The following is a 24,685-nucleotide window of genomic DNA, read 5'->3' as shown; positions in this document are numbered from 1 at the left end:
CCCTCCCACCCTCTCCCCGCAAAACAACAGATATAGCAAGGGGAAGTCTAATGCATTATTAAATGGACAATCATACCCAGATCTGGCACCACTGAACTACCCCCCATCACAAGTTCCACAAGTCATTCAAGACTAGGGCAGAGTATTTTTGCATCCAAAGACCAATACGATATTATTCAGTTCCCCCTAAAAGATTCCTATGGGACTGGATATTAGAGTTTTATACCCACTAGTTTAAGAGGTATTGGTATTCTTACCCCAGTGCCAATGGCTCACCAGCCAAAGGCAATATACTGGTTATACCAATGATAACTACCTGCAGTAGCAGATTTTGCTGCAGTTACTGGCATGACAGGATCCCACAAGCTTTTCTCATTTAACATAAGCTCCTTCAGGGCCAGGTTAGCACAGGAAAGCATACTCACTACCAGTTTACTGGCCACCATAGTGACTTGGTTGAGAGGACAAAATTCTGAACAGACTAAATCTACTTAAAGCTTTAATATCTTATGAAGAACGAACAGCCTCAGATGCTCTTTAAATAACCACAAAATGTTCAGAGAACGCAGCCTACAAGTCCAGGGTGTAACCTACCTGTGACTCACAAGAATTCATAAGGCATCCTTGCCAGGATAATGGCACATAACCAAACAGGAGTGCTCTTGCCATGGGACTGCTAGGTCATACAGATTCCTAGCTCTAAAGAGCAACAAGCCAGCAAGGCTTGCTAAGCCTCTACTGGGCTTTTCTGGGACTCGCTATGTGTTGCGTCACATCCCATCCTATAGCAGGCTCCAGTGAGATGCTGGAGACCTGTTGTCTCAACTGTATTAACAGTTTTCCCTTCCCTTAGCTCTAAGACTCCAAGAGGTGTGATACACAGTTTATCAGCAAGGTGACTTTGAAAAACAACTCACTGGCAGAAGCACTGGGTACTACTCATTACACATTCTTTGCTATCTGAGCAGAGCTATCATAGTTTTGTGTGTGTGTGTGTGTGTGTATATACGCATATGGTCATATATGGCCAAAATTGACCAAAGCCATATATTTTTTTATATTAAAAAAATGGGGGGTATTTATATAAAAATACACAGCTTTAGTCAATTTTGCTTCCCTGCACTTTTTTTTTTTAACAGCTCTCACTACAGCTGTAAAAGTCAAATTGCACTGCGAGATGCATAGTCTACAGAGTCACATCATATTATGCAAGGCGTTGCAGTCCAATTGGGCATACTACACTTGAGCCTCAGCTTGGCAGGAAAATGGAGACATAGCACAATGAAGCCAGCAATAGGACATTAGAGTCTCCTTTAGCTCTCCCACACCAGCTTAACTGGGTGGAAATATGTGTATTAGGATAATCAGGTAATCATTTAATGCTTATAATGAAAAAGCCATGATGTAGGGTAATAGGGTAATACGGGGGGGGACGGGGGACAACAAAACAAACAAAAAAGGCAGAACAATCTACAGCAATCTGTCACAGCTGAAGTAAAAACAATCATCAATTTGGACTGACCAAGGAAAATCATGGATCCAAATGAGAAAACATAGTTCAATTAGATTTCCTGTATCACAACCTGCATTTGGAAATTAGTTTTTCAACAGTTATGCTAAAGCAATTGATTTTATGCTACCAAGAGTTTATGGTAACAGTCATGCTCCTCAAAGACCTGGAAGCCAAGCTGTAACCTGTTTGCCCTACAGCTGGAAAAGAATTCCCACTCAGAACTGCACAGAAAACAAGAACTGGAAATGTATTTCTTCATCCCACTATCGTGAGAACCCATACAATACGGTCATAGAAACACTTGTTACCCTCAAACAAGATTCTCTAAGTATGCCATAGCATGGGTGTATCAGTTCTTACCATTTTTCTTCTTAAAAATGCTACTCAAATTTAGCCTGGGTAACATTTAGACCTGTAACTATTACACAAAAGCATTGTGCTCTTTTGAAGTAGATACACTAAAATAAATGCTATTAGGCTTTTTAAAGTGATAAGAAGTAGAAACTTTTTGCACAACCTATCATATTTATATCTTTCTATACATTGACAGATCTTCTGCAACTACTACCTGGCATACGAAATGACACTACAGAACCGACAAGACTAACATTTGAACATGTGTGCAAACTGTGACTAACTTGCAATTTACAGCACCACATGTTGGGGGCCAGAGGTGAGGGGGAAGAGAGCGGAAAGGCAAAAAACACATCACTTACCTGGGCTTCTCTGACAAGCTGAGAAGAATCAGGCAGGCAGAAACCAATGGGTAATCCAACCTTTCCTGGGGTTTTAAATTTGTCTCCTATCTTAAATGGGACATCATCAAGATAACTGAAAGGCCCTAAGATCAAAAGCAGAAATTGTATCAAAAAACCCCCCAACCAAACCTTGCAATTTTAATGCATTCAATTAAGACTCTCATTTCTGTATTTGGAAGCTATTTTATTTCTGCTGCCCCAACTACACCAGGTGACTCAATACAAAGAAAGTTCTTGATCAGAAACACATTGAATCTGTTTGGACTTCATTGCCTCAGTTTTGGCTTTGGTTTTTTTTTTGTTTTTGTTTTTAAAGTTCTAGCCTATAACTATTATAAGAAACCTAAACCCACAACATAACAATCCAACAATTGAACAGATTTTGAAGTCAACATACCCAACATCTTAGCTTCCCTTGTAACAAGACTATGCCTACACAACTGGAAGCTGAAGCTCTCCTAAACACTGTATTCTGTTATGTCGCTATAAAAAGATACATCATTTTTTGTCATGTTCAAAACAGGCTTTGAAATGACCCAGCTTTAGAGCAGCTAAGACAAACTAAAATCCAGGTTTTGGCATACAAGTAGGAAGTAACATTTGGACAGAAGTGGTCACAAGGGCAAAGCAGCCCAAAGTCTAGGCGCTCTACTTTAACCAAAACAGTGAAATAGCTCAAGACTATTTAGCGTAACAATTCTTATTTTTGAAAGAATGCAATCTAACCTAATCAGCTGTCTGATTTGCAATCACTCCAGTGAGAGGCCTCAGACATATTTCATGGTCCTCCATCTGTCCTTTATACCTATCACTTACACATGGTATTTAAAAAGTGTTTTAGGACAAAACTCTTCAAGCATCCTGCAAACTCATGAGGCAGAATCACTTAGAGCTCAAACACCTCCAAGAAGCCTGACTATAGGTTTGTTTTCCTTGAGCTGCTGTGAAGAAGTATTAGAAAACCCGCAATATAAATTGCACTCAGTTTCTCGATTACCTGAAAGGGGCCTCTTGGATCACTGGTCTAAGCTTTTGGAATTACAGGCAAGGTTTCTGGCTACATATAACAATCTGAAGTGTTCCTCTAGCACTCATTTGTAACTTCACTTTGAGTGTTGCAGATCCAAAACGACATTAGCAGCAACATCTAAGGTGGCGTTCAGTAACTAACCTCTTGCTCAGTGAGCTGTGACTTGCTATTTTTATCTGACCCATTTTCATACCCAGATGACAGTTTAAGTACTATTTGTGTGACTCATCTACAAGGCAGCCACAGGCTTCAAAAGGACAAGCAGCTTTCAAAAACAGGAACATCCTGTTAATTTGGAGTTAAACATTTATGTGGTGTCATCACTTGAGTTCTCATACTATGCACCACACTGGCTGGTCCCAGAGTCCTGTTAGGACACAGGTGGTATTTCCTCCAGCTTTGAAACCATCAGGCTGAATAACCTACATCCCACCTGCACCACCAGGATGAAAAAAATGCTCCAGGCAGAATATAATAGTATTTTCACGGATCCTTACTGAGAAGCACACATTCAAGCATGATACAGCACAGCATCCAGATGGCACCTCACTGACCACCAACACCACTCTTTGCAACACGGCATCCAAATTGTATTTGAGCTGGCAATTTGAGAACCTGGATATGTCAAAGTGTTTGCTTATGCAGAAATAGCAACTGTGGCAGTCTTTGCACTGAGAGTGGTAAATCATGGCCAGGTCAGAGACAATCAGATCTCTGACTGCTCAGAGGCCGGCGTGACTGCTGCTGCTACTACGCCCTGCTTAGTCCCACTGGCACGAGTCCGGCTCTAAGCAGGATGATCCAAGTGAAGCAGGATTACCTCTCTGCACTGATCTCACAGCCCAAAATGCTCAGTGTGCAAATGCTTGTCTTATTAGACCTATTGACACAGTAAGTGGTAGACACCTCCCCTTGCACAGCTGGCACCTTTGCCTGAAACAGATACTAGCCACAGAAGGTACAAGCACACATTGTGGTATTTACATAGGAACACTCTTTGTTTTGGTGCAGAAAAAACAAACAAACAAACAAACAAACCCCAAAAAAAACCACCAACCCCTAAACACACCTAGACTAGATGGGCTGCATTGATAGCTGTCAGTTTAACCTCAGAAGATAGACTAAGGAATAAAAACCTTCTAGTTTCTTCCCAGTATACTGATTTTTTAATAACAACCACTGCTATAACCTCATCTCGAATATAACTCTGCTACAAAACCTGCAAGCACACGTTAAGAAACACACCAAGCGTTTTAGGACATTTGATGGTTAAAAAAAAAAAAAATCTGAGGCAAAACACTGATGCACATAATATTCACTTTGTTCCAGCCCAATCAGAATGGTAATAGTCCAGTGAAGTTAAAATCTGATCCAGAAAGCCAAGAATCCTTTTCCTTTTGTAAATGGATGAACCTTCTGCCTGAACATGCTGATGGGTAAGGGTGCAAATTGTTTTAAATGGCAAATTCTAAAGCAACAAGCAAAACCTACATATAGAAAGTATTATGCGAGCCACTGTTTCAATAACCACATGTTCAAGTGAAGCAATTAAAAGGTTTTTTTTTTTATCTGTTATTCAATATGGCTGTTAGCCATTTCATCCTTTTAACAGTTAAGAGCATATTGAAGAAGTTTGAGAATAGCCCTGGCAAAATTGTACTTGTCAGTCTGATCTCTGACATTGCACACTAAGATATTCCTGGCCCAAGGAACTACTACAAGAGTAAGATTTCTCTCCACTTTAGTGTAATGCAGAAATCACTGGCCAACTCACAGAAGTGTCCTCCAGTTTGGAAACAAAATGGAAACATTTCAGATAAAACCAGGTACCAGTTATGAATGAGGAACAGTTTTGAAACCAAGTGGAACTTAGTTTTTGTGGTCACACTAACCACACTTACATAATTTTCAGAATTTGGAGTTAAAAGCTTTCAAGCTGTATAGTGACAGTGACAATACAACAGCAATATTAATATACGGCACTTGCTATAACCCACGCTTTTTGTGTGACAGATGAGAGCTGCATTTCTAGATGCCACTAATTACTAGAACTTAAGCCTGAACTTCCAATTATTCAAGTGACAGGAGAGCATTTGAAGTTACATGCTTAGGCATAGTTACAGGTGTATGCACTAAGAATACCCTTCAAGACAGGAAAAGGGTTCCTTTCTCTCCACCCATACCTTATGTGCCCATCTTCGTCTCCATCTGAACGTGATCCTGAGCAACCTGCTCTAGGCGGCTCTGCTTGAGCAGGGGGTTTGGACATGATGATCTCCAGAGGTTCCTTCCAACCTCAACCATTCCGTGATTCAACAACAGTCCTCTAACCTCTAATAAGCAGCTCAACAATAAGTTCAAGAGACGCATCAACTATGTTGACCAATTTCATCAGCCTGCCAGAGACACTGAGCTCAAGGTAGCTGTTGGGCCAGATGCTTTACAGTAAGCCAAAATTCACTTAGTGGGATTAATTCTTAACAACCCTGGAGAAGACTGAAACAATTGCCCTGCTGATTTCTTAAGACATAATAAGCCAAGGAAGTTGCTCCACTACTCCTCAGAAACAGTACTGTGACAGTGTCGCTGGTGTCATTAGGAACAGAGGGTACACAAAAGTGTAGACAAGTTAACCAGCCAGCTTACAGCACCATTTGTTTTGATTTTGTTATTTTGAAGCCAGAAGCATGTTCCACCACACTGTACTGTTTTGAGAAATATTTAAGACAAGTTGAATTCTAGCTCCAAGCAGTGTCTTTGCTAGTCTGGTTTAGGAAGCAGAAGAGAGAAATAGAAACAGACTCAGAAGACAAGCAGTTCAGAGTGTTCATAGAGACCATTCACAGATACAAGAACAACTGCTGAAGAGCCAGCAGCTATCTAATAAAGAAATTAATTGTCTTGCAGCAGGATCGCTGGGCCACAGCAAAGGAGACCATTTTTATTAATCCTTAACCATGTATTTAAGGGAGGCATTTCTTATTCTGTACTTCAACTTTACACTTGCAAGACTGAATAAAAAGCTCAAGGAAAAATGGAATTCCCCGGGACCCTCTTATCTGAAAGATTATCCAGGAAGATCAAGGCTGAGTTTCTAAAAGCAGAAGTTTCTATAGCATGAAAAATCACATTGGAAATTTCACATGAACCTCCCAGTACTGCCTTGAACGATTACTGATTTGAAGAAGCTACATTACGTACAACAAACTGAACTTTAATGTTCCACAGAAAGATTAATCCTCTCAAATTACACCCCATTTTCTAAAATATAAGCACATATACAGGCAAATAATTTTTATGATACCAATCATCTGCATGACACTACACATCTCAAATGCAGAAGATATTCTCTTTTTCACTTGCCTGCTGAACCAGATTAGTCCAATTTAGGGAAAAAAGTCACTGCTGAGCAAAAAGCAAGCATAGCTCAATGATATATTAAAAGCTTCACTTTCAATCCAACTTCTCATGTGACTTCCATAGAAAGGAGTTACAGATCTAGCGTCCACTTCAGCAAACATCAGATCAGTATCATAACTGCAGTTCAGCTTTATTTATTATTCTGCCATGAAGGAGTAGGGAACAGTCACAGGCTGAATTTCAGTTTAGCCAGAGAACAGACACAGCATCAGCAAGCAGCTACGCAAGAAGGAAGCTAAGGCACTTCATTCCTAACAAAAATCTGCTCAGAAGCGAAACAGATTAGTCTCTATGGACTGTCTAGGCTGGGACATGAGTCAGCAGCAATAGTAGGATTCATCCTGTTGAAAAGACAAGGATGCCAAATTTCACTTACCATGAGAGTCGGATCCCAACTTCTTAGAAGCCATTTAGAACCTGAAAAACATTTTAAAACAGCTTTAACAACTTTATACACGTAGCACAGCATAAGTCTATGCAGTTCTACAGAGTCTTATCTCTAGATAATGGGACACATTGCAGACACTTGCTGTTTATCTTGTTCCCAAGATAGATAAGCAAACTTATTTTATAGCCTTGAGAATTGACTGAGCAGACAAATAACTTAGCCCAGGGTCTGACAACCTAAATGGCAAAATGAAGAAGAGAGAGGAAACAAAAGCCCCCCAAAACAAACAAACAAAAGCCCCCCAAAACAAACAAACAAACCAACCAACCCACCCTCCAAGAAGCAGCCAGGTTGATCAGGAAGGCAGAGAGTTCCAGATCACAGCATTCAGAGGCCGCTCTGTCCCAGCCCCATGGAGCACACCCTACCTCCCTTGGCATTAAGAATAGCCCTTCCAATGGGAAATACCACACTGATCCTCTTCAGTTTAATCCCTGCTGCTCTAAAAAGGGATACTATCATATTGGGTACGCAGTCAGTTAGCCAGCATGGTACTTGTCTAGACACACTGGGTAATGCACAGATAACAATACAGGTATACAATAAATGGTACCATTAGGAAGATCTTTTTGGATACACACAAGAAAACAATGTTAACAAGAGTCCTCATCCACTGCCCACAGAATTTTACTAACAACTTTTAAAATTTGGATGCAAATCCTACATGGCCAAGATGTTAAACACAGAAGTATCTAGCCAGCTTTTAACACAGAGCAGGCCTGTCCTGAGAAAAGAGTTGTTTAAGATGGAATTAGCTGTCTAATTAGTTGTCAGCTAAAACCCTGCTCCAGGATGCTTATGGTGTGTTCAATAACATAACTGGTTCTTTTGCTAGATCAGAAGTACATCACAAGATGTATCTCAAGACACCACAGCATAATTCTTCAAATAACTGAATTTGTAAGTCCTCCTTTGACATTATGCACAACAAAATCGGAGTTGCCCTTTGTTTCTGAAGTCCCCCAGCTCATAGACTGAAATGCCCAACAGCTGTTCTTCAAAAACATGAAGTTATCTGGTACACCCCCACCAGCAGCAGACAGTGTTCAAAGCACAACTTGGAGCAGATCTAACATTCACACCCATCATTCCTCAACTGAGGTCTAACTCTTAGCCTTCCTGTTTCCACTGTAGATTCCAACTGCAAATGTTAACTTAAAGGAAGGGCGTCATAAGGTGAGGATTACACAGACAGCTTAGCTATTCCTCCTGGCATCTGCCGACATGACTGGGGTCAGGAAGAGCCAGTTTCAAGTACTTTAGGAAAGTACCTTTTGCTGTGCAAAGGTCCTTTTCAACATTATGTTGAAATCAATAGGTGAACCAACCCTACTGGCTAACAGGAATTCAACACATGGCTAAAGCCAAAGCTGTATGAAGATTACCTGGGTACAACCAGACTTCATGAAACACAGCGAGCAGGTGCTAGGCTATGGGAAAGTGAGTCATGCTGGGCAACTCCAGGCATACCTTGTACATAAAAGCCATGTGCCATTCTGCTTGATGTTTGTCAGGTTCTTCTCGGCACATCTCACCATCTCTCTCGACATTGGTATTACGTCCAGAACTACTCCACTACACCAGAAAACTGGTTTTGGCACTAGCTGGCAACTGCTTCTCAGAAGCAAATAAAACATTGAGGCTTCAAAGATGTAAGAAAAAGGAAGTAAAACAGTGCCGAGCCTGCCATCTCAGGAAGGCTGTCAAGGGCAAAGCCACAAGACCACCTGGTATAGTTGCATGTCAACTACTAGAGCTGAGTGGGCTTTACCAGTCCCAGTGCTGCAGAGGACACCAGACTGCAGACTACAGCACATAAAATAGGCTGCATCTTTCAGACCCGGATCACACTGTCAGACAAGCTGCTACATTGCTAGTTCCTCTGTATGAGAGTAGCAATTAAGATGTCAACTTGATTTGTTATTACTGAAAAAGCCAGGCCACATGTGAAATCATACAGCCTTCATATACCTCACCAGTCCTCTGTATGTCACCGGAGACTGTGACGCACCACCTGCAAGCATGTACTATGGTTGCCTATTGTCCACCACTATTACAGCGGAGCTGAACTAGGGACAAGGCCTCTACACACTTTTTTAAATTTCTCCAAGTTCTTCTTTCTTCTAGTTACTATATCAGACTGAAAAGCAAGTGCTCTTTTTCTATAGGATTTTAAAACTTCTGATGAGAGGAAGTAACCTCCTCACTTTGGAAACTCAACTGACAAGGAAGTTTTTTCAGTGCAGCACCAGTTATCTACAGGCAATACAGTTTATGCTGTCTACCTCATTCACAAGAAGCAGCTAACTCCAGACTGTACTGACATAAAGGACATTGAAAAGAAAATTCAGAAAGGTCATTTTTAGAATGATAATTTATATCCCCTCTCCAGCAGGCCATTGCAAGGACATACTAAGTTTACCATCTCACACAATGATCTCAGGTAACTGAACACTAAGTTACCATAACACTATCAATTTGCTCCAGGGACATTAGTAGCAATGCGTACGAATCCCGCAGAACCAAAGATGTGCACGTCTACCATCCAGGGAGTTTTGCAATAGTGTATCAATCTGGAGCTGCATAAAGCCTTGGATGCGTCCTCAGTGTCAAAATACCCCACATAAGCAATAAGTATCTTGCTTTTATTGGCAATCCTGTAGTAAAATACTAGTGTAGACAAGGCACCTTGTGCTGGCTTTGGCTGGGGTAGAGTTAATTTTCTTCATAGTAGCTAGTATGGGGCTATGTTTTCGATTTGTGCTGGAAACAGTGTTGATAATACAGGGATGCTTTTGTTATTGCTGAGCAGTGCTTACACAGAGTCAAGGCCTTTTCTGCTTCTCACCCCACCCCACCAGGGAGTAGGCTGGGGGTGCACAAGCAGCTGGGAGGGGACACAGCCAGGACAGCTGACCCCAACTGACCAAAGGGCTATTCCATACCATATGACGTCATGCTCAGCATATAAGCTGGGGGAAGAAGGAGGAAGGGGGGGACATTCGGAGTGATGGCATTTGTCTTCCCAAGTAACCATTACGTGTGATGGAGCCCTGCTTTCCTGGAGATGGCTGAACACCTGCCTGCCAATGGGAAGTAGTGAATGAATTCCTTGTTTTGCTTGCATGCATGGCTTTTGCTTTCCCTATTAAACTGTCTTTATCTCAACCCACGAGTTTTTTCACTTTTACCCTTCCAGTTCTCTCCCCCATCCCACTGGGGGGGTGGGTGGGGCAAGCAAGTGGCTGTGTGGTGCTTAGTTGCCGGCTGGGGTTAAACCATGACACACCTACAAGCTCTAGCCTATAAATGTCGACCTCCTTAGCCCCATTCTCTCATTCTTGGTTCTGGCTAACCCTCTGAAGAGAAGATCAGGGCTACAAATGCCTAAGGAACTTTAACGTCAGCAGCCACTGAAGCAACCTGATGTGAGCTCTTCCTTTCCTGTCCGTACGTTCATTTTTCACTTAGTAACACTGAGGCAATAGGGCAACATTCTTAAAACCAGCCAGCCAGAGGAACACAGTATAGCAGAGGACCTCAGAGTGATGACTGAAGGGGATGGGGGACATGGAAACAACCACAACAACAAAAAAAAAAACCCAACACAAAGATGCAGAAACAGAGAAGCGACAAGACAAAACTGATGACAGAAACAACTGGCACAAAGAGATAAATGACAAGCTGGAAAGGCTTGAAGGGACAGCATAGAGATGACCAAGACAGTCCACCTGGCACATCACCACTTAAACCTGAATGACTACTTAGCTGTGCTGCCAGACAACAAGGAGAATGCAGAGAAGTGCGATTTGGTGCAGTCAAGCAATACCAAAGGAAGAGTCTCATCAACAGATGAGAAAAAAATTACTACCAAGAGTGACTCATGGGGAGCTGCTGGGAAGTTTGGGTGTTTTTTTAATTATTATTTTCATGTTCCTTCTATTGGTGTTTTTCCCTGAACTTTATATCTACATTCCTTTTCTTCTGAAAGAGCTCTGACTGGTCAAGTTGGAAGCATCCTACCACTAATGGTACCTGGAACAGCTTTCTCAGTGATAACTCAAGCCAATTTAACTATTTGTCAAGAAGAACTGGTCTCTTGTTGCTATATCCCCCATTTTGCGGTGCGAGTATGTCTAGATTCCAGACCACATGAATTCTCTGAAGTGACTCCCACCTAAGATTCAGATAAATGAGAAATGTACTTATTATGGGTCAGAGGAAACAAAAATGCCTCAAGTTATCAACCATAATCAAATCAGCACATCTATGATTTTCAGAGAAGAGACCTGATCTTGCAACTTCCATTTTGCCTGCTAATACACATTGTGTAGTCTAAGTACACAGAACTAAGGATGCATCCATTCACTCTGAAAATTACAAAAAGAAAAAAAAAAAATATTTTTTTTCCTCCCTATATTCCATTCATGAACTACTACTGATTTTACACTGAGAAACAGTGAAAAGCAGTTTGATTCAAGTGATTGATTTCTAATGTGTAACAGGTATTCCAGATGTAGACAGTGGTTTAAGCTTTCACTGTAACTACTTGTTTCAGTGCAAGTGAAAGGCTATAACCGACATCAGAATTCTGTATATAGCCTCATACAACAAAAATAGAAGTAGCAACAGGCACTAAGATAAAACAAAAGATTCTCATATCAAAGCTTCCCACCTATGTAAATGTTCAATCATTGCTATGCAATTGAGATCTCTTACGTAGACCGACAGTAAAAAGCTGATCACAAAAGTTTACTACAGTACAAAACAGATTCCGTTTTCATTTACTGCAGTCTCCAAATAGATATCACCCCAAAATCTGCAGCAAATGCTTCTACTTTGTACCTCTAACAGTTCTGCAAACAACAAACACAGTCAGCTGCATGGAGGTACTCCCCTTTCATTAAGTACCATCACGTTGAGCCACTGACAACAGCTCTTTGGATAAAGTTGTTGTAAAACTAGATTTGACATGTTGCAACTACATGCTGCGCAGAAAAAAAAAAAAAAAAAAAGAAAAAAAAAGAAAGCATCACTTTCTCTAGTCTTAACAGAAAAAAAAAAGTTTTAAGTATATCTACAGTAATTCCTTTTAATTGCTACTGCAATCCAGGAGATAAGGCACATAAAATAAACCAAGAACCTCAAAGATCAACAAGAACAAACCAGACTCTCCTTGAAGCAAATACAGGTATGGAGTTTCCATTCAATTTTCAATGGCCACTCGTTAAAACAAATCTAACGACACATCTTCATCTCATGGGATGTAAGTACAAGTGGTCACCCTACATGTAATCAAATAGAGTAAGGATTACACTGATTAGGGGTGGAGGGAGGAAGGGATGAGATATCTCTGCTGCATACACATCCCATGGATCAACAATCCAAGCAACTGTGATGAGAGATCTAAATTTTGAAGGACAGCCTATAACAAACTAAATAAGTTTGATGTTATTTCCAGTGCAATGATTGAGGGGCAGAGGGACAGGAACCAATAAAATGGCACTTTTAAAAACATTTCCAGAATACGTGAGTAGGAAGGACAGGGAGAAAAGAGCCCCTGAAGAGTAGATCTGTGTACAGATCACATTACTGGATTATGAAACAACACTCTCTAGTGATGGCAATAATATTCATTACCAGGCTTTACATGCAGATGTTGGATAGCATCTTCCTAGCAGCAACAAACATTAGAAGAAACTGATTCTTCAAATTGTGCCATTGCTTAATGTGACATAGTGGGCAATTAGACTTGCTTCAGTAAATATCAATCAACGGGAAGTTAAAGTGGAAGACAGCTCTTCCACACGCTCTCAGAGAAGCACGGCATCTCTTGCTCTGTTGTTCCGTATGGATTTGCTGCATTAATATTAGACACCTGTAGTTACGCAGCTATCCTCACGTCATGTTCCACTTTGTTCATTAAAGACACTACACTTGTTAAAAGCACATACTATTTGGGCTGGTTAAGGATTTAAGGCTCTTAACTGATAACGGACAGCTCTATTCCTCCTTTAAGATCCTGACTGTGTATTTGGGACATAAGGTAATTTGCCATACAATTCACCCAGAAATAAGGGAAAACCCTACAATGGCTGAGGAAATGCAGTACACTAATGCACCAGTTCTTCAATCACTGAATCACTTACCAGCCATACAAGTTTCCAATTAAGTTGAAGCTTATACGCCACACAAGCCTCTAGAACTACAAGTTTCACAGGCAAGAGCATAAGAAAACTGAAAGTTATTTATAGACAGCCCTGTGGTCAAGGCAGATCAGTGCAAACTTTTTTCCTTTGGCCAGAGACTGATGTGCCAAATGAGTATAGAAGACGCACCTATTCTAAATTCACATTTATCTGTTGCAGCAAATAGGCGACCTTTTTAAAATAGACTATTTCCAAAAAAGAGAGTCCTGTCACAAGAGAAAACAATCTGCAACTAACATCTAAGGCTGGCCTGACTTCCAAACTCAGCAAACAAGGGGACAGCCCAGGTTCTGTCAACTCCGAGAACAGATGTGGACTTTATAGTGTAGTTCCTACTAGTGATTGTTACCCAAGTTATTTAAAGATCATCTAAACAGAAAAGCAGAGGGAAAAGATATGCGTTTACATCTTTTTTTGTTTCTCGAGATCAGCTTCACTAATCTAGGAGCTACAACATCACCAAGAAAAGAGTGGTAAACTAGAAATAGAAGGACCATCTTCCCCTCCTTGAGATACAACAGAAGCAAGACTGACATTTGCATGATAAACCATAGCACAAAATATAAATACACTGTGCAACTCCTACATTCTAGGAAAAAAGTGAGAAAAGATGATCCAGCACTCATACCACTAATGAGGGCTACAATAATCTCACAATGCAGTAATGAAACAAGTCCCGAACTTGATGAGCTGAGCAACTGCTTTTAACTACTATTTTCCTATATCTAATATAAAGTTTGGATAGCAAATACCTACCACTTCTGAGAGCTTAAAATAGTCAGATGGAAATAATCTAGTACTATTAACAAATTTAGCTACTTCAGCTTAATTAGCACAAGACTTCACACTACTACAAACGAGTCAAATCTTTAACAGTAATCTTAGCACTAGCCAGAGCCAGGTAAGTGCATTAACCTTTCTAGTTAATCCTAGCACTTTAGAAGCAAGATAAAATTTCAATACAACCCTTCTCAAATGAGAGACACTGCTAGCTAGAGAAAGTTGCTAGCTTCAACAACAAAATAGCCCACTTATTCTGTTCTTTTGGTAAAGATGTATGGAAAAACACAGCAGAATATCCTGTACATTTAAAAATATATGTCTGGAACCCAGAGCAGCATAAGCTAATTAAAATGCTGCTCTATTTGTTGCAGTGATACTTCAATATGTAACAAGCTGACTCTGAAGTACTTGAATCTTATTAATACTTCAGACTTGTCCCAGTTATGAATGAAGAGAGCTAGACAAACATTCCCAAAATGCTGCCAACATAACAGAGTAAAACAGCTTTTGCCATTAATCAGAACATCCCCTTTTAAATCCAAAAATAACAGAATCTGTGCAGTTTCAAGCTTTTTCTTCTTATGCTCTTTGACCAAAAGAGGTGTACAAGTAGCTGACCTTATATTATCAAGAAACAAGTTCAACTCTGTTGGCAATACCAGGACCTACTCCCAATACTGACACAAGAACTCAAATTATTTTATTGCAGAAAGCAATCTGCATTCTTTTGATTAATATTAATTAACTGGAATTTAATGCATTTAAACACACTACAGCAATTAAATGACTCTACTTTAAAAAATCCATTCCAAAGAAAGCTATACAACAGTCACCTTTTCCCTGTAAAAGCTCAGAAGAGAAATGGTACTATTTATTGATAGTTATGTTTTTAGTTAGAAATTTGGTGAAATACGAATGCTTATGGAATTACTTTAACAAAGCAGACAGAAAACATCCAGCAAGAAATCAAGTTGGACAAAAGTTTTAAACTGCAAAGATAAAATCTGCCAGCAGGTCAAACATCACTTGCCATTTCATATATTTGAACTCAGCCAAAATAAGTCTACTACACTGTACAAAAATAATGGGACAAGTGTCAGACTACTATAGATTCATCAATTTTTCCTCTTATATTAGGGTCACATGCACTACCCACTCTCACCACACATTTAATATTTTCTCAGCAAAACTCAGTATGGTACTGACAGAAAACACAGCCTGTTAAATTAACTATTCCACCTACAAACAACTCTGCCTGCCCTGCAGCAGCAAGCTAAAACCTTGAACTCTGCACAGGAGCCACTGCTTCAAATTTTGATTGCACCCTCAGTCCAAGCAGTTTAAATACACATAGGACCACCAACAGCCTTTTCCCATTCCCTACAGGATCTCTCCCATAATATGGTTAAAACTGCTGAACTTTTCCAGCCATCTGACGTCCCTGTTTTCCACTAACATAACTCAATTCTCTCAACTGAGCGCGCCACATTCTGAGAATGCAAGTTCCTTGCAAATTCACTTAATTTAGAAGCCACCGATCATGGAATGGTTTGGGTTGGAAGGGACCTTCAAAGGTCATCTAGTCCACCCCCCCACCACAGGCAGGAACATCTTTCACTAGATCAGGTTGCTCAAAGTCCCATCCAACCTGGCTTTGAACACTTCCAATGATGGGGTGAAGGGAATGAGACACGGACTCCGCATATGAGTTCAGGCGAAGACACTTTATTTTTACAATCTATCCCTTTTATAATATGATCTAGTGTTCATGAGCAAGCAAAACCCATTTCATTGGCTACTGTCTTTCGTCCACGCGTCTCTTCAGCGTTACTTATTGGTTCTTCAAGCTGGTGCACGCGAATTCCTCTTTCAGGGATGTATCCAATCTCATCCTTATTTTTCTGCCTCTAAGTTTCACAAACTTGTTTGTAACAAGCCTCAAGGCCACAGCTGCATTCCTGTGAACCTGTTTGTAACAAGCCTCAAGGGCACAGCTGCATCTCGTCAAAGTAAAACACAATCTCATTTATTCCCACAATGGGGCATCCACAACTTCTCTGGGCAACCCCAGTGCCTCACCACCCTCATTGTAAAAAAAATTTCTTCCTTATGCCCAATCTAAATCTACCCTCTTTCAGTTTCATCTCTCAGTGTTGCCTGTTTTCCAGGAAACACCTCTATTCACCATAAGTTACTCTTTCACCGAATATACACTTTGAGATACATGAAAGCAGAAGTTCCAAAAACTTCCTACTACTGAATCACCTAAGAGCTGATCACAGCATACCTGGAAAAGCGTGCTCACCAAAATGCTTTTCTGTGAGGTGACAACATAAAACTCACACCATCTCAAACCTTCCCGATTTTCAAAACATGCCTCATAAGCTTGGTTTGCCTTTGTCTTGACAGCGCTAATGTGAGAAACGTGAATTCCATCTTAGGTGCTACAGATGTGATGTTCTTCACACACTTACTTGACTTTTTTTGGTTTTTATGCATCTTCTTCCACCCGTCAACGTGTCACTGGTACAGTCTTAGCCTTCAATGCTAGCTCATTTTGTCCTTAATTCACATGTCATTCCTACTAAGCCAACAGGTATCTGTCTTCATCCAACCCTTCTTATCAAGACTGAGACAAGAAAACAAGCATATACAGAAATACACATCTGAAAAGATCCCAGATTTTGCTGCACTGAAGAATAAAACTAACAGACAAGGAAAAAAAAACCAACCTCATCACTCTTCAAGGTGAGCACTCACTTTAGCTATTTTCATATGTTTGCTGAACTGAAGTCTCAGCAGGGACACACTCCTTCCCAGACTAACTCAACAGAACAAAGGAATCAAATTGAAATATAAAAAAAGTGAATCAAGCAAATAAAAATATGGTCCCATTGCAGTAATGCCTAAATAAGAACCAATCTTGTTTCATCTCCAGATAAAGTATCAGTTAAGCCTGCTTTCATGTTTTTGCACCCAGTCCAAACAGGACTGAATGACTACATTAAAAAGATGACCTAGATGGGAAATACTATCAGTAGTCAACACCAAATTAAATTCCACTACCAGAAGTCATATTTTAAGTGAGCAAGCTCCACTTGTTTTAATTAAACGTGGAATTGGTGCATAACAGAGCATAAAGAGCAGGAAACAGTTTTAAAGTGAATACTTACACCTTAATTATTTCTTGAAAAGGCTTGTTAACTTTAGAGAAGACCAGAGCTGGTAGCAAAGATTAAGTTCTGCTCTTTAAAAACACACAGGAACAGAAGTATCATTGCTGGCTATCAAAAAAAAAAAATACTCCGAGATATGAAAACAGCAGCAGACACCTGAAGAGGCTCAGCAAACTGGTGGCACCCACACCGAGTACACTTTTGGAATTGAATTCATTGGGAACACAGGAAGTTAAGTTGTCTTGAGCGAGCTTGTCTAGTGTAGAAAAGTAGAAATCTATCTTTAAGCAGAGAAGTCAAACTGAAGTTGCCCTCAGCTATAGTGGATATATTACAAAACCAGAATATGATAAGTAAATGAGCTGCTTGCTGTGTTGTGGATTAGAAAACTTAAGTGGCCTACACCACCTGAAGGCAGCACGCTCCAGTCCTGAGCAGAACCATCTTCCTTGCAATCTCTTGATTTTGGAGTTCTCAAACAGCAAAGGCCCCTCTATTTAGGGCTGCTTAAACGAAAATATGGTTCAGCCTGTAGTCCAACAATAGATTGAAAAGTTCAGGAATGGAAGCCACAAGCAACAGCGGGGGAAAAAAAAAAAAAAACAACCAAAAAAACAGAGAGTCAGTACATCTGTTAAACAAGGTTCATTCTATGTGTGCAACTGTCACAGCTGAGGTTACTAGCAGTGAAGATACACAAACACATAGACAATCCTCACCCTCTGAGAAGGAAAGCAGAGCAACTACCCAACCACCAAGACGTAACTTTCAAGGATGCTCCAAGTTGCTACACTCGCCTTTACATACTGCTTCAGAAATGCCTTTCCATATCACAGGTGTCATTCCTCCCTCCCTGCTATGCAGCGGTCACCAGCTACATTCAGACAAGACACTCAGTAGATCCCTAAGGATCATAAAATAACCTCTTCACCCACCTACCTTAATTCCAATTGTTTCCATATAAAATAGGTTTCAAGATTTACATTTCCTCACTTAAAAAAAAAAAAAAAACTGAAAAGGTCTGCTTTTTTCTCTGTGTAAGACAACAATTCAGTTTGCCCTCCCAGCACTGCAGTCCTACACTTGTAGTTAATGTTTGGAGCAGATGAGTTTAAGGATAGTGTAGACTGGAAGCCTGCACTTCACTACAAACACAGAATGATCTATCAGGAATGTATAGAGCAAAATCCAGAAACTCGCAAGGTACCAGGAATGACAGACACACACACAATTACAAGCCTCCCAATGATAAGAGCATATGAAGACTGAACTAGAGTTTCACGCTCAAGTGGAATGGAAAAGAAACCATAGCCACAGAAAGACACTGGGTTTGGATGAAATCTAGAAGGCTACAAGATATTCATACGGCCAGGAATTGAACACCCTTACACACACACACACTTTTCATTCGTTACCTTTCCCCTAAGCAGAAAGGAATTTTGCCAGAATTCCCTTATATCCTCAGCACCACCTAGTTCTTGCATGAGACTTCAAAATAGCTGTCAAGGCACTTAACCAGCAGTAAAACTATCCCTCTTTTACAGGTGTGAGGAACAAGGCACAAAGCTGAAGCAGTTTGCCCACAGTCATCCAGCTCAGCCAGCAAAGCCAGAACAGAACTTGTATTTCCCGAATCCCAAATCCACAGCTACCCCAGGAATCTCACTGCATTCTCTCAAGTTTGGACCAATATCTTTGTCCCCCCAATTTTCCCTATCAAATCACTACTATTCAGCTTTTCATCTTACTATAAAAGCCTTAAGGATGTTCTTCTGGATTGATAATACGAAATTTGATTTAGTCCAAACTTTATTTCTAAGTTACTACTTCAAATTCATTTAAGTCTGCAATTTTGTTATATGCTGTATCTCCAGTCTCGCTCAGTGGTATAAACTTTTTTCCTGCATATTAGAAATTTCTTCAGCAGCTACAGTAATGAATGCAACCCCTGAAACACTTAAAGCAATGAATAACTAAACAGAAACCACTCATTTTATGTGCAAAAGCAGCCTTCAGAGATGCATTAGCTTCATTTCCTCAGGACATTTTGACAGATCTAACTCAGCTTCAGCAATCTAGCCTTACTTCTATTTTATGACTAGACCAGAGTAGGTTGCTGGATGAGATTGTCCCATGACCATCCAACAATCATACCCACAGCTTTTGTTCTCCAAACATCTAACAGACTGGCAACAATACGGGACTGCTAACAGTACAGAGATCCATCTCAGTGGACCATCATTACTGTGACAAAGCAGCAAGATTATTCTTTTTTTTTTTTTTTTTTTTTAAAGAAGGAAAGTGGAGAGACTGAGTTGACCATTCCTCAACTGAGATATCAGATTTTCTCCTGTAACCTGAGAATCAGTCCCAGCCTGCCTCTTTTATAACCCATGTCTGATTCAATCCAGCTTACTTCAGCAAACAAATCCAGTGCTGCCTAACAACAGAACAGGAGCATCACATTTATATTCCTGCAGTAATGTCAAATTACAGGAGAACTATGCCTTGAAGAAGGCTTGTAGTAAAATGGATACACAACTTCTCTCTTTCCCTTCAAGTTGGGAGAGAAGACCTTCACATTACTTGGTAGAATCAATTTATCCAGAGTATAGCTAGATCCCTACACTAAATACTGGTATATTTCAGTCGTTCATCTCCTTTGGGAAAGGGGAGAGAAGGCAGATGGGTAGAAGGCAGAACTTCTTCATCAGTCCAATATCATAACACATACAGAACATCCCAAGAAACAGGCAGACCTTCAGAACTGCATACTACTTGCATATGCAAGCTCAGGTATGAAAAGGATGACGTTGTCATGTCACACAAACAGATGCGACAGCCATTCTGTCAACCAAATGTGTATTTCTAGAGTTTATCCCCCGCTCCAAAAGCAGCTTAGACCACCCAGCCATTCATGCCACATTCAACTTCTTCACCTTTGTCTACCTTCATTTACCTTGCATCTCATCATATGTTGGTGGATTCTTTAAGCTGTATTTATTAAGGCTTTTCCAGTTGAAGATCTTCATGTAGAAGACATTACAGAACCTAACAATATTACGTTTATGTCCACACTCGAATTTGCTAGGTTTCCCTTTGCATACAAGTTAAGAAAAATTCAATAGTGTTGGTTAAAAGCAACAAGCTTTTTACCATCTTTACTTGCATTTTCTTTGCAAAGAAATTAAATTACTAAGCACAGGCATTCAGTGATCTAGGAATACATTACGAGCTTTTTACCAGCTATCAAAAGATTTCCAGGTAAGTCAACAGAAATCATGTATTAAACTCCCTTCTACAAACAAGAAGGAATCCTGTAACTGCAGATATTTTGAAAACTGCCCCCTGCTAAGACACTAATCAGAATCTAGCAACTGTTCTTCCACAGGCAGTTCACTGCCTTAAAGGAATTGCATTTTGCATTTGTGCAAGCACAGGACTCCTTATCGGCTGTGGGAGTCCTGAAACACATCTCCCCCTCCACCTCGCAAAGTCTCACAGTTCTTCAGATTAAAATGGTTACACAAATAGTTGGCTGATTAAAACTTGATAAAGAATATTCTTACCCAAAGATTTTCTTTTAAATTATTCCTCAGAAGAGTATCTAGAAGACAACACCTCAAATAGTTATATGCTTAGTTGTAAAAGTAATTGCCAGTACAGAGCCCTGCCAGCCAAAGACCACCAACAGAATTACAGCTTGATTAACAACAAACCTAGGTTTATAAGGAGCTCACAAATCTCAGAGGCATGTAATATGTAGTAAAGATAAGGGCTGGTGAACAGAATATCATGTGATATACAGAAAGAGTTAAGGGTTGACCCTCCCTTGTCTCCGCCCCTTATAACATGACACGCCTACTGCTGGGGGTATAAAGGTAAACTACTGCGCAATAAACGAGGAAGCTGAACACCCACACTGTGTGTGCTGACTGTTCCTTCCCCAGCCCGGGTCGGCTGGAGATCCGCCAGTATAACCTTGACATGTAACGAACACTACGTAGTGGTGACCCTGACGTGATCGGCTGCAGGTAGCAGCGATGGAGCTCGCAGAACTTGTAAAGGTACTAAAGTCGGTAGCGACGGAGGTGGGCGAGGATGGGGCGATAAGGAAAAGGCCCACGGGCGACTGCATCCAACGGATGCTATGCCGGGGAGTGCTCAGCGCTCCCACAGAAGTTTTGGACACCTCATATTGGGGGAAAATACGCAAAGAGCTGACAGAAGCGGTCATAAGCAATGTTGGAGGAGCCAGTGACCGGCTTCGCGCCTGGGGAACAGTAGAAAGGGTGCTCAAGAAGGGGTTTGCGGCAAAGCGGTGCTGGCTTGCCGCGCGTAGCGCGCTGATGGGGCATGAAGTTCCTGGGAACGAAAAGCCAATGGGTTTAGTCTCGGAGGGGACACAGTCTGGCTGGGAAGGAGTGGCCTGTGGGGCACAGACAGGGCCATCGTTACTGGGGACTGAGCCAATGGAGGAAGGGGAGGCGCAGGGAGGCTATGGCATAGCGGGAACAAAGGAGTCGGGAAAGGTGTTCCCGTTACGAGTGGGGAGTCTAGAGCAGCCGCCCACGGAACCTTCGGCACCTTCTGCACCGGCGGATCCGCCACCTCCTCAATACCCCTGGGGCGAGTTGCAACAATGTGTGGAAAGGGAGCTGACTGATAGGTTGCTGGATTGGGTCCCGGGGGCCGATGTGTGATCCCAGCGGTATCGCGAACTACGTGAAGGAAGATGGCAGGAAGGAGAAAAGGAGGGCAAGACACCATCACCTTCTGAGGACGCCCCGTTGCATCCCAGTGATCGACGGGTGCTGGACACACAGAGAGCGGAGCGCAGGAAAGGATCTGAGGAACAAGGAGAACCAGCGTCACGGCTGAGAACATCTGGGGGGGGGGGTGGTAGGGCTCCCCCGGCACTGCCAATGATACCTGAGCTACCAGAGGGACCCCCTACCCCTGGGGCAGTGGGAAAGCGAACTGGTATTCCCTCACAGTGGAGGGAGCCTGTACACGATTACCCCACGAGCTCTGATAGCAGTGAGGACGAAGGGGGCGACGAGGGATCCTCGATTGTTGCTTATCCTGTGTGTTTCCAAAGGTCCCCTCTGGGAAGCAAGGGTAAACCCTCGAGGGTTGCAGCCCAACCAAATATGGCAGTCTGATGTTACGATTTATGAACCCTTTAATCCACGTAAGTATCTGCATGTCACAGTTGATACCTGCAGTGGAGTTATTTTAGCCACTATGCATGCTAAACAAAATGCTCTCGCAGTTAATTTACATTGGCAGGACTGTATGGCGCAACTTGGCATTCCACAAAAAATTAAAACAGATAATGGAGCGGCATATGTCAGCAAGAAGGCAAAGGACTTTTGCGCGCGCTGGGATATTCAGTTGAGTCATGGCATTCCCGATAACAGTACGGGCCAAAGCATTGTAGAACGCGCGCATCGCACATTAAAAGGGTTACTCGACCGACTTAGGGAGGGGGAAAAGATAAGCCCAGGAACAGGGGTTCCCCCTCCCCTTGACCCTCCCTTATTTTGGGCACAGCGTCTGTTGACGACAGCACTAATTACCTTAAATCATACCATTCGAGGGAACACCTATAAAACCCAGACTGCAACCCAGGCACATTTCCGGCTCGATGAGAACGAAGGGCCTTACCCTTTGGTTCAAGTACGGGACCTGCAAACCCGTGAATGGAGGGGCCCGTATTCCCTCCGTTGCCTGGGACGTGGGTATGCGTGTGTGCAAACCGAGAAAGGGACGCTAGAATGGGTACCAAGTCGAAATATTCAACCGTATAAACATTAATCAATTTATTGAGTCTTATCTTGACAGGTTACCATTTCCCTATGCATCCTGATGGTGTGGGGGAGCAATGAGGGAGCCGCGACGAACTACTGGCTGGATTGGGCAAAATCCATGAACGTAACGGATGCGTGTCTGTATATGCCGGCTATTGGACAAGCCTCTACCTGTCTATTGTTCACCCCCTACTTCACTAGCGATAAGGAGGACAGTTGCTGCCACAAGTCAAACCAGAGCTCCGCTATCCCAGGCTTACAAAACTGGAATGTTAATAACGTCATAATAGGCAACGATACACTGAATATTTTTAAGAGCCACACCAACGCGCTTGACCAACTATCTGATGCAATACAAGTAAACTCCCTTAATTTAGGAGCTATAGCTAACATAGGCAACTGGTTTACCAATATTCCCAAACTTTTAATAACCGGGCTCATAATCTTATTACTTATTCTTGTCCTTGCTATGCTATTACCCTGTCTATTACGCTTAATTATGCATTCTATGAGTCGTATACTAAGAAGTCTTACCACATATCGATTATTTTACGCGCAGCTTCCCCAGCGAGATCCAGAGCTACTGGAGCTAAGGGAGGGGGAAGTGTAGTAAAGATAAGGGCTGGCAACCAGAAGATCACGTGATGTACGGAAAGAGTTAAGGGTCGACCCTCCCTTGTCTCCGCCCCTTATAACATGACACGCCTACTGCTGGGAGTATAAAGATAAACTACTGCGCAATAAACGAGGAAGCTGAACACCCACACTGTGTGTGCTGACTGTTCCTTCCCCAGCCCGGGTTGGCTGGAGATCCGCCGGTATAGCCTTGATATGTAACAAACGCTACAGTAATATAGAAATCTGCCCCCCAAAATCTTTATGGTTCATTACCCCCCCCGACTGCAAAGTTATAGTACCATAATTTTTCTATCCATTTTTGTTTCCAAAACTCCAACTAACACCTGATTTAGGGGATACATTCACTTACTCATTCCCCCTCTTCCCAATAAAGAACCTAAAGGTACTTTCTGAAAAGCACAATAACATCCCTTCTTTTTATACTGTTACAAACCCAGCAAGCACAACGAAACTCAATAATCTTTCAGCTTTTTTTCTACCAAGAAGTTAAATAGACTGGCAACAGACTGCTTGTGGTGACCTAATACTTAATTAAAAGATTAAGAACACATTCTCAGAGCATAAAGCTTTTCTATCCTTTTTTCACCACACAATTTTATTCCAGATTGTTAATGGTGATTTTATTCATATAAACTCCTTTCCCTACTACACATGCCTCCCATATTTCTATTTGAAATTATTATACATTACTGTGCAAGGACACCACATGATGGTATTAGTCATTAGGGTGGAACCCAGTGTGGCTTTGCTGTATCAGAAAAGTAAATACATATGCTTTAACAATTACTTTGCAGGGCGTCTATAAACTAGGAATCTAGTTTTATTTTAGAGTTCAGAATTGATGAGACAAATCAAGTTGAACACATAAGCACATCTCTATGTCTAGATTAAGCACA

General features: G+C 41.4%; 1 protein-coding gene across 18 annotated transcripts in view; it reads right to left on the bottom strand.

Annotated features, from left to right (window-relative positions):
- Nucleotides 1-24,685, bottom strand: part of LOC148054134 (ubiquitin-associated protein 1-like) — a 111,203-nt gene that overhangs the window by 81,818 nt on the left and 4,700 nt on the right. For 13 of the 18 annotated variants that reach the window (XR_015707583.1, XR_015707586.1, XR_015707578.1 and 10 more), the window contains 2 exons: nt 7,098-7,138; nt 2,230-2,354 (listed from right to left, as the gene is read on the bottom strand). Coding sequence is in view for 3 of the 18 variants with exons in the window: in XM_087770676.1 (XP_087626802.1) it covers nt 2,230-2,354; nt 7,098-7,131 (159 nt within the window). In the remaining 15 variants the exon portion in view is untranslated. Of the gene's footprint in view, nt 1-2,229; nt 2,355-7,097; nt 7,139-22,110; nt 22,203-24,685 lie in introns of those variants that run through there. The other 5 variants (XR_015707592.1, XR_015707591.1, XM_087770682.1 and 2 more) reach the window with 3 other exon arrangements.

Source organism: Nipponia nippon, unplaced genomic scaffold, assembly GCF_047370975.1.
Source record: "Nipponia nippon isolate SJK-2023a ecotype South Korea unplaced genomic scaffold, ASM4737097v1 scaffold_33, whole genome shotgun sequence".
NCBI classification, from domain to species: Eukaryota; Metazoa; Chordata; class Aves; order Pelecaniformes; family Threskiornithidae; genus Nipponia; species Nipponia nippon.
The sequence above is the reverse complement of the archived record's forward strand: the minus strand, read 5'-3'. Positions and strand labels throughout refer to the sequence as shown.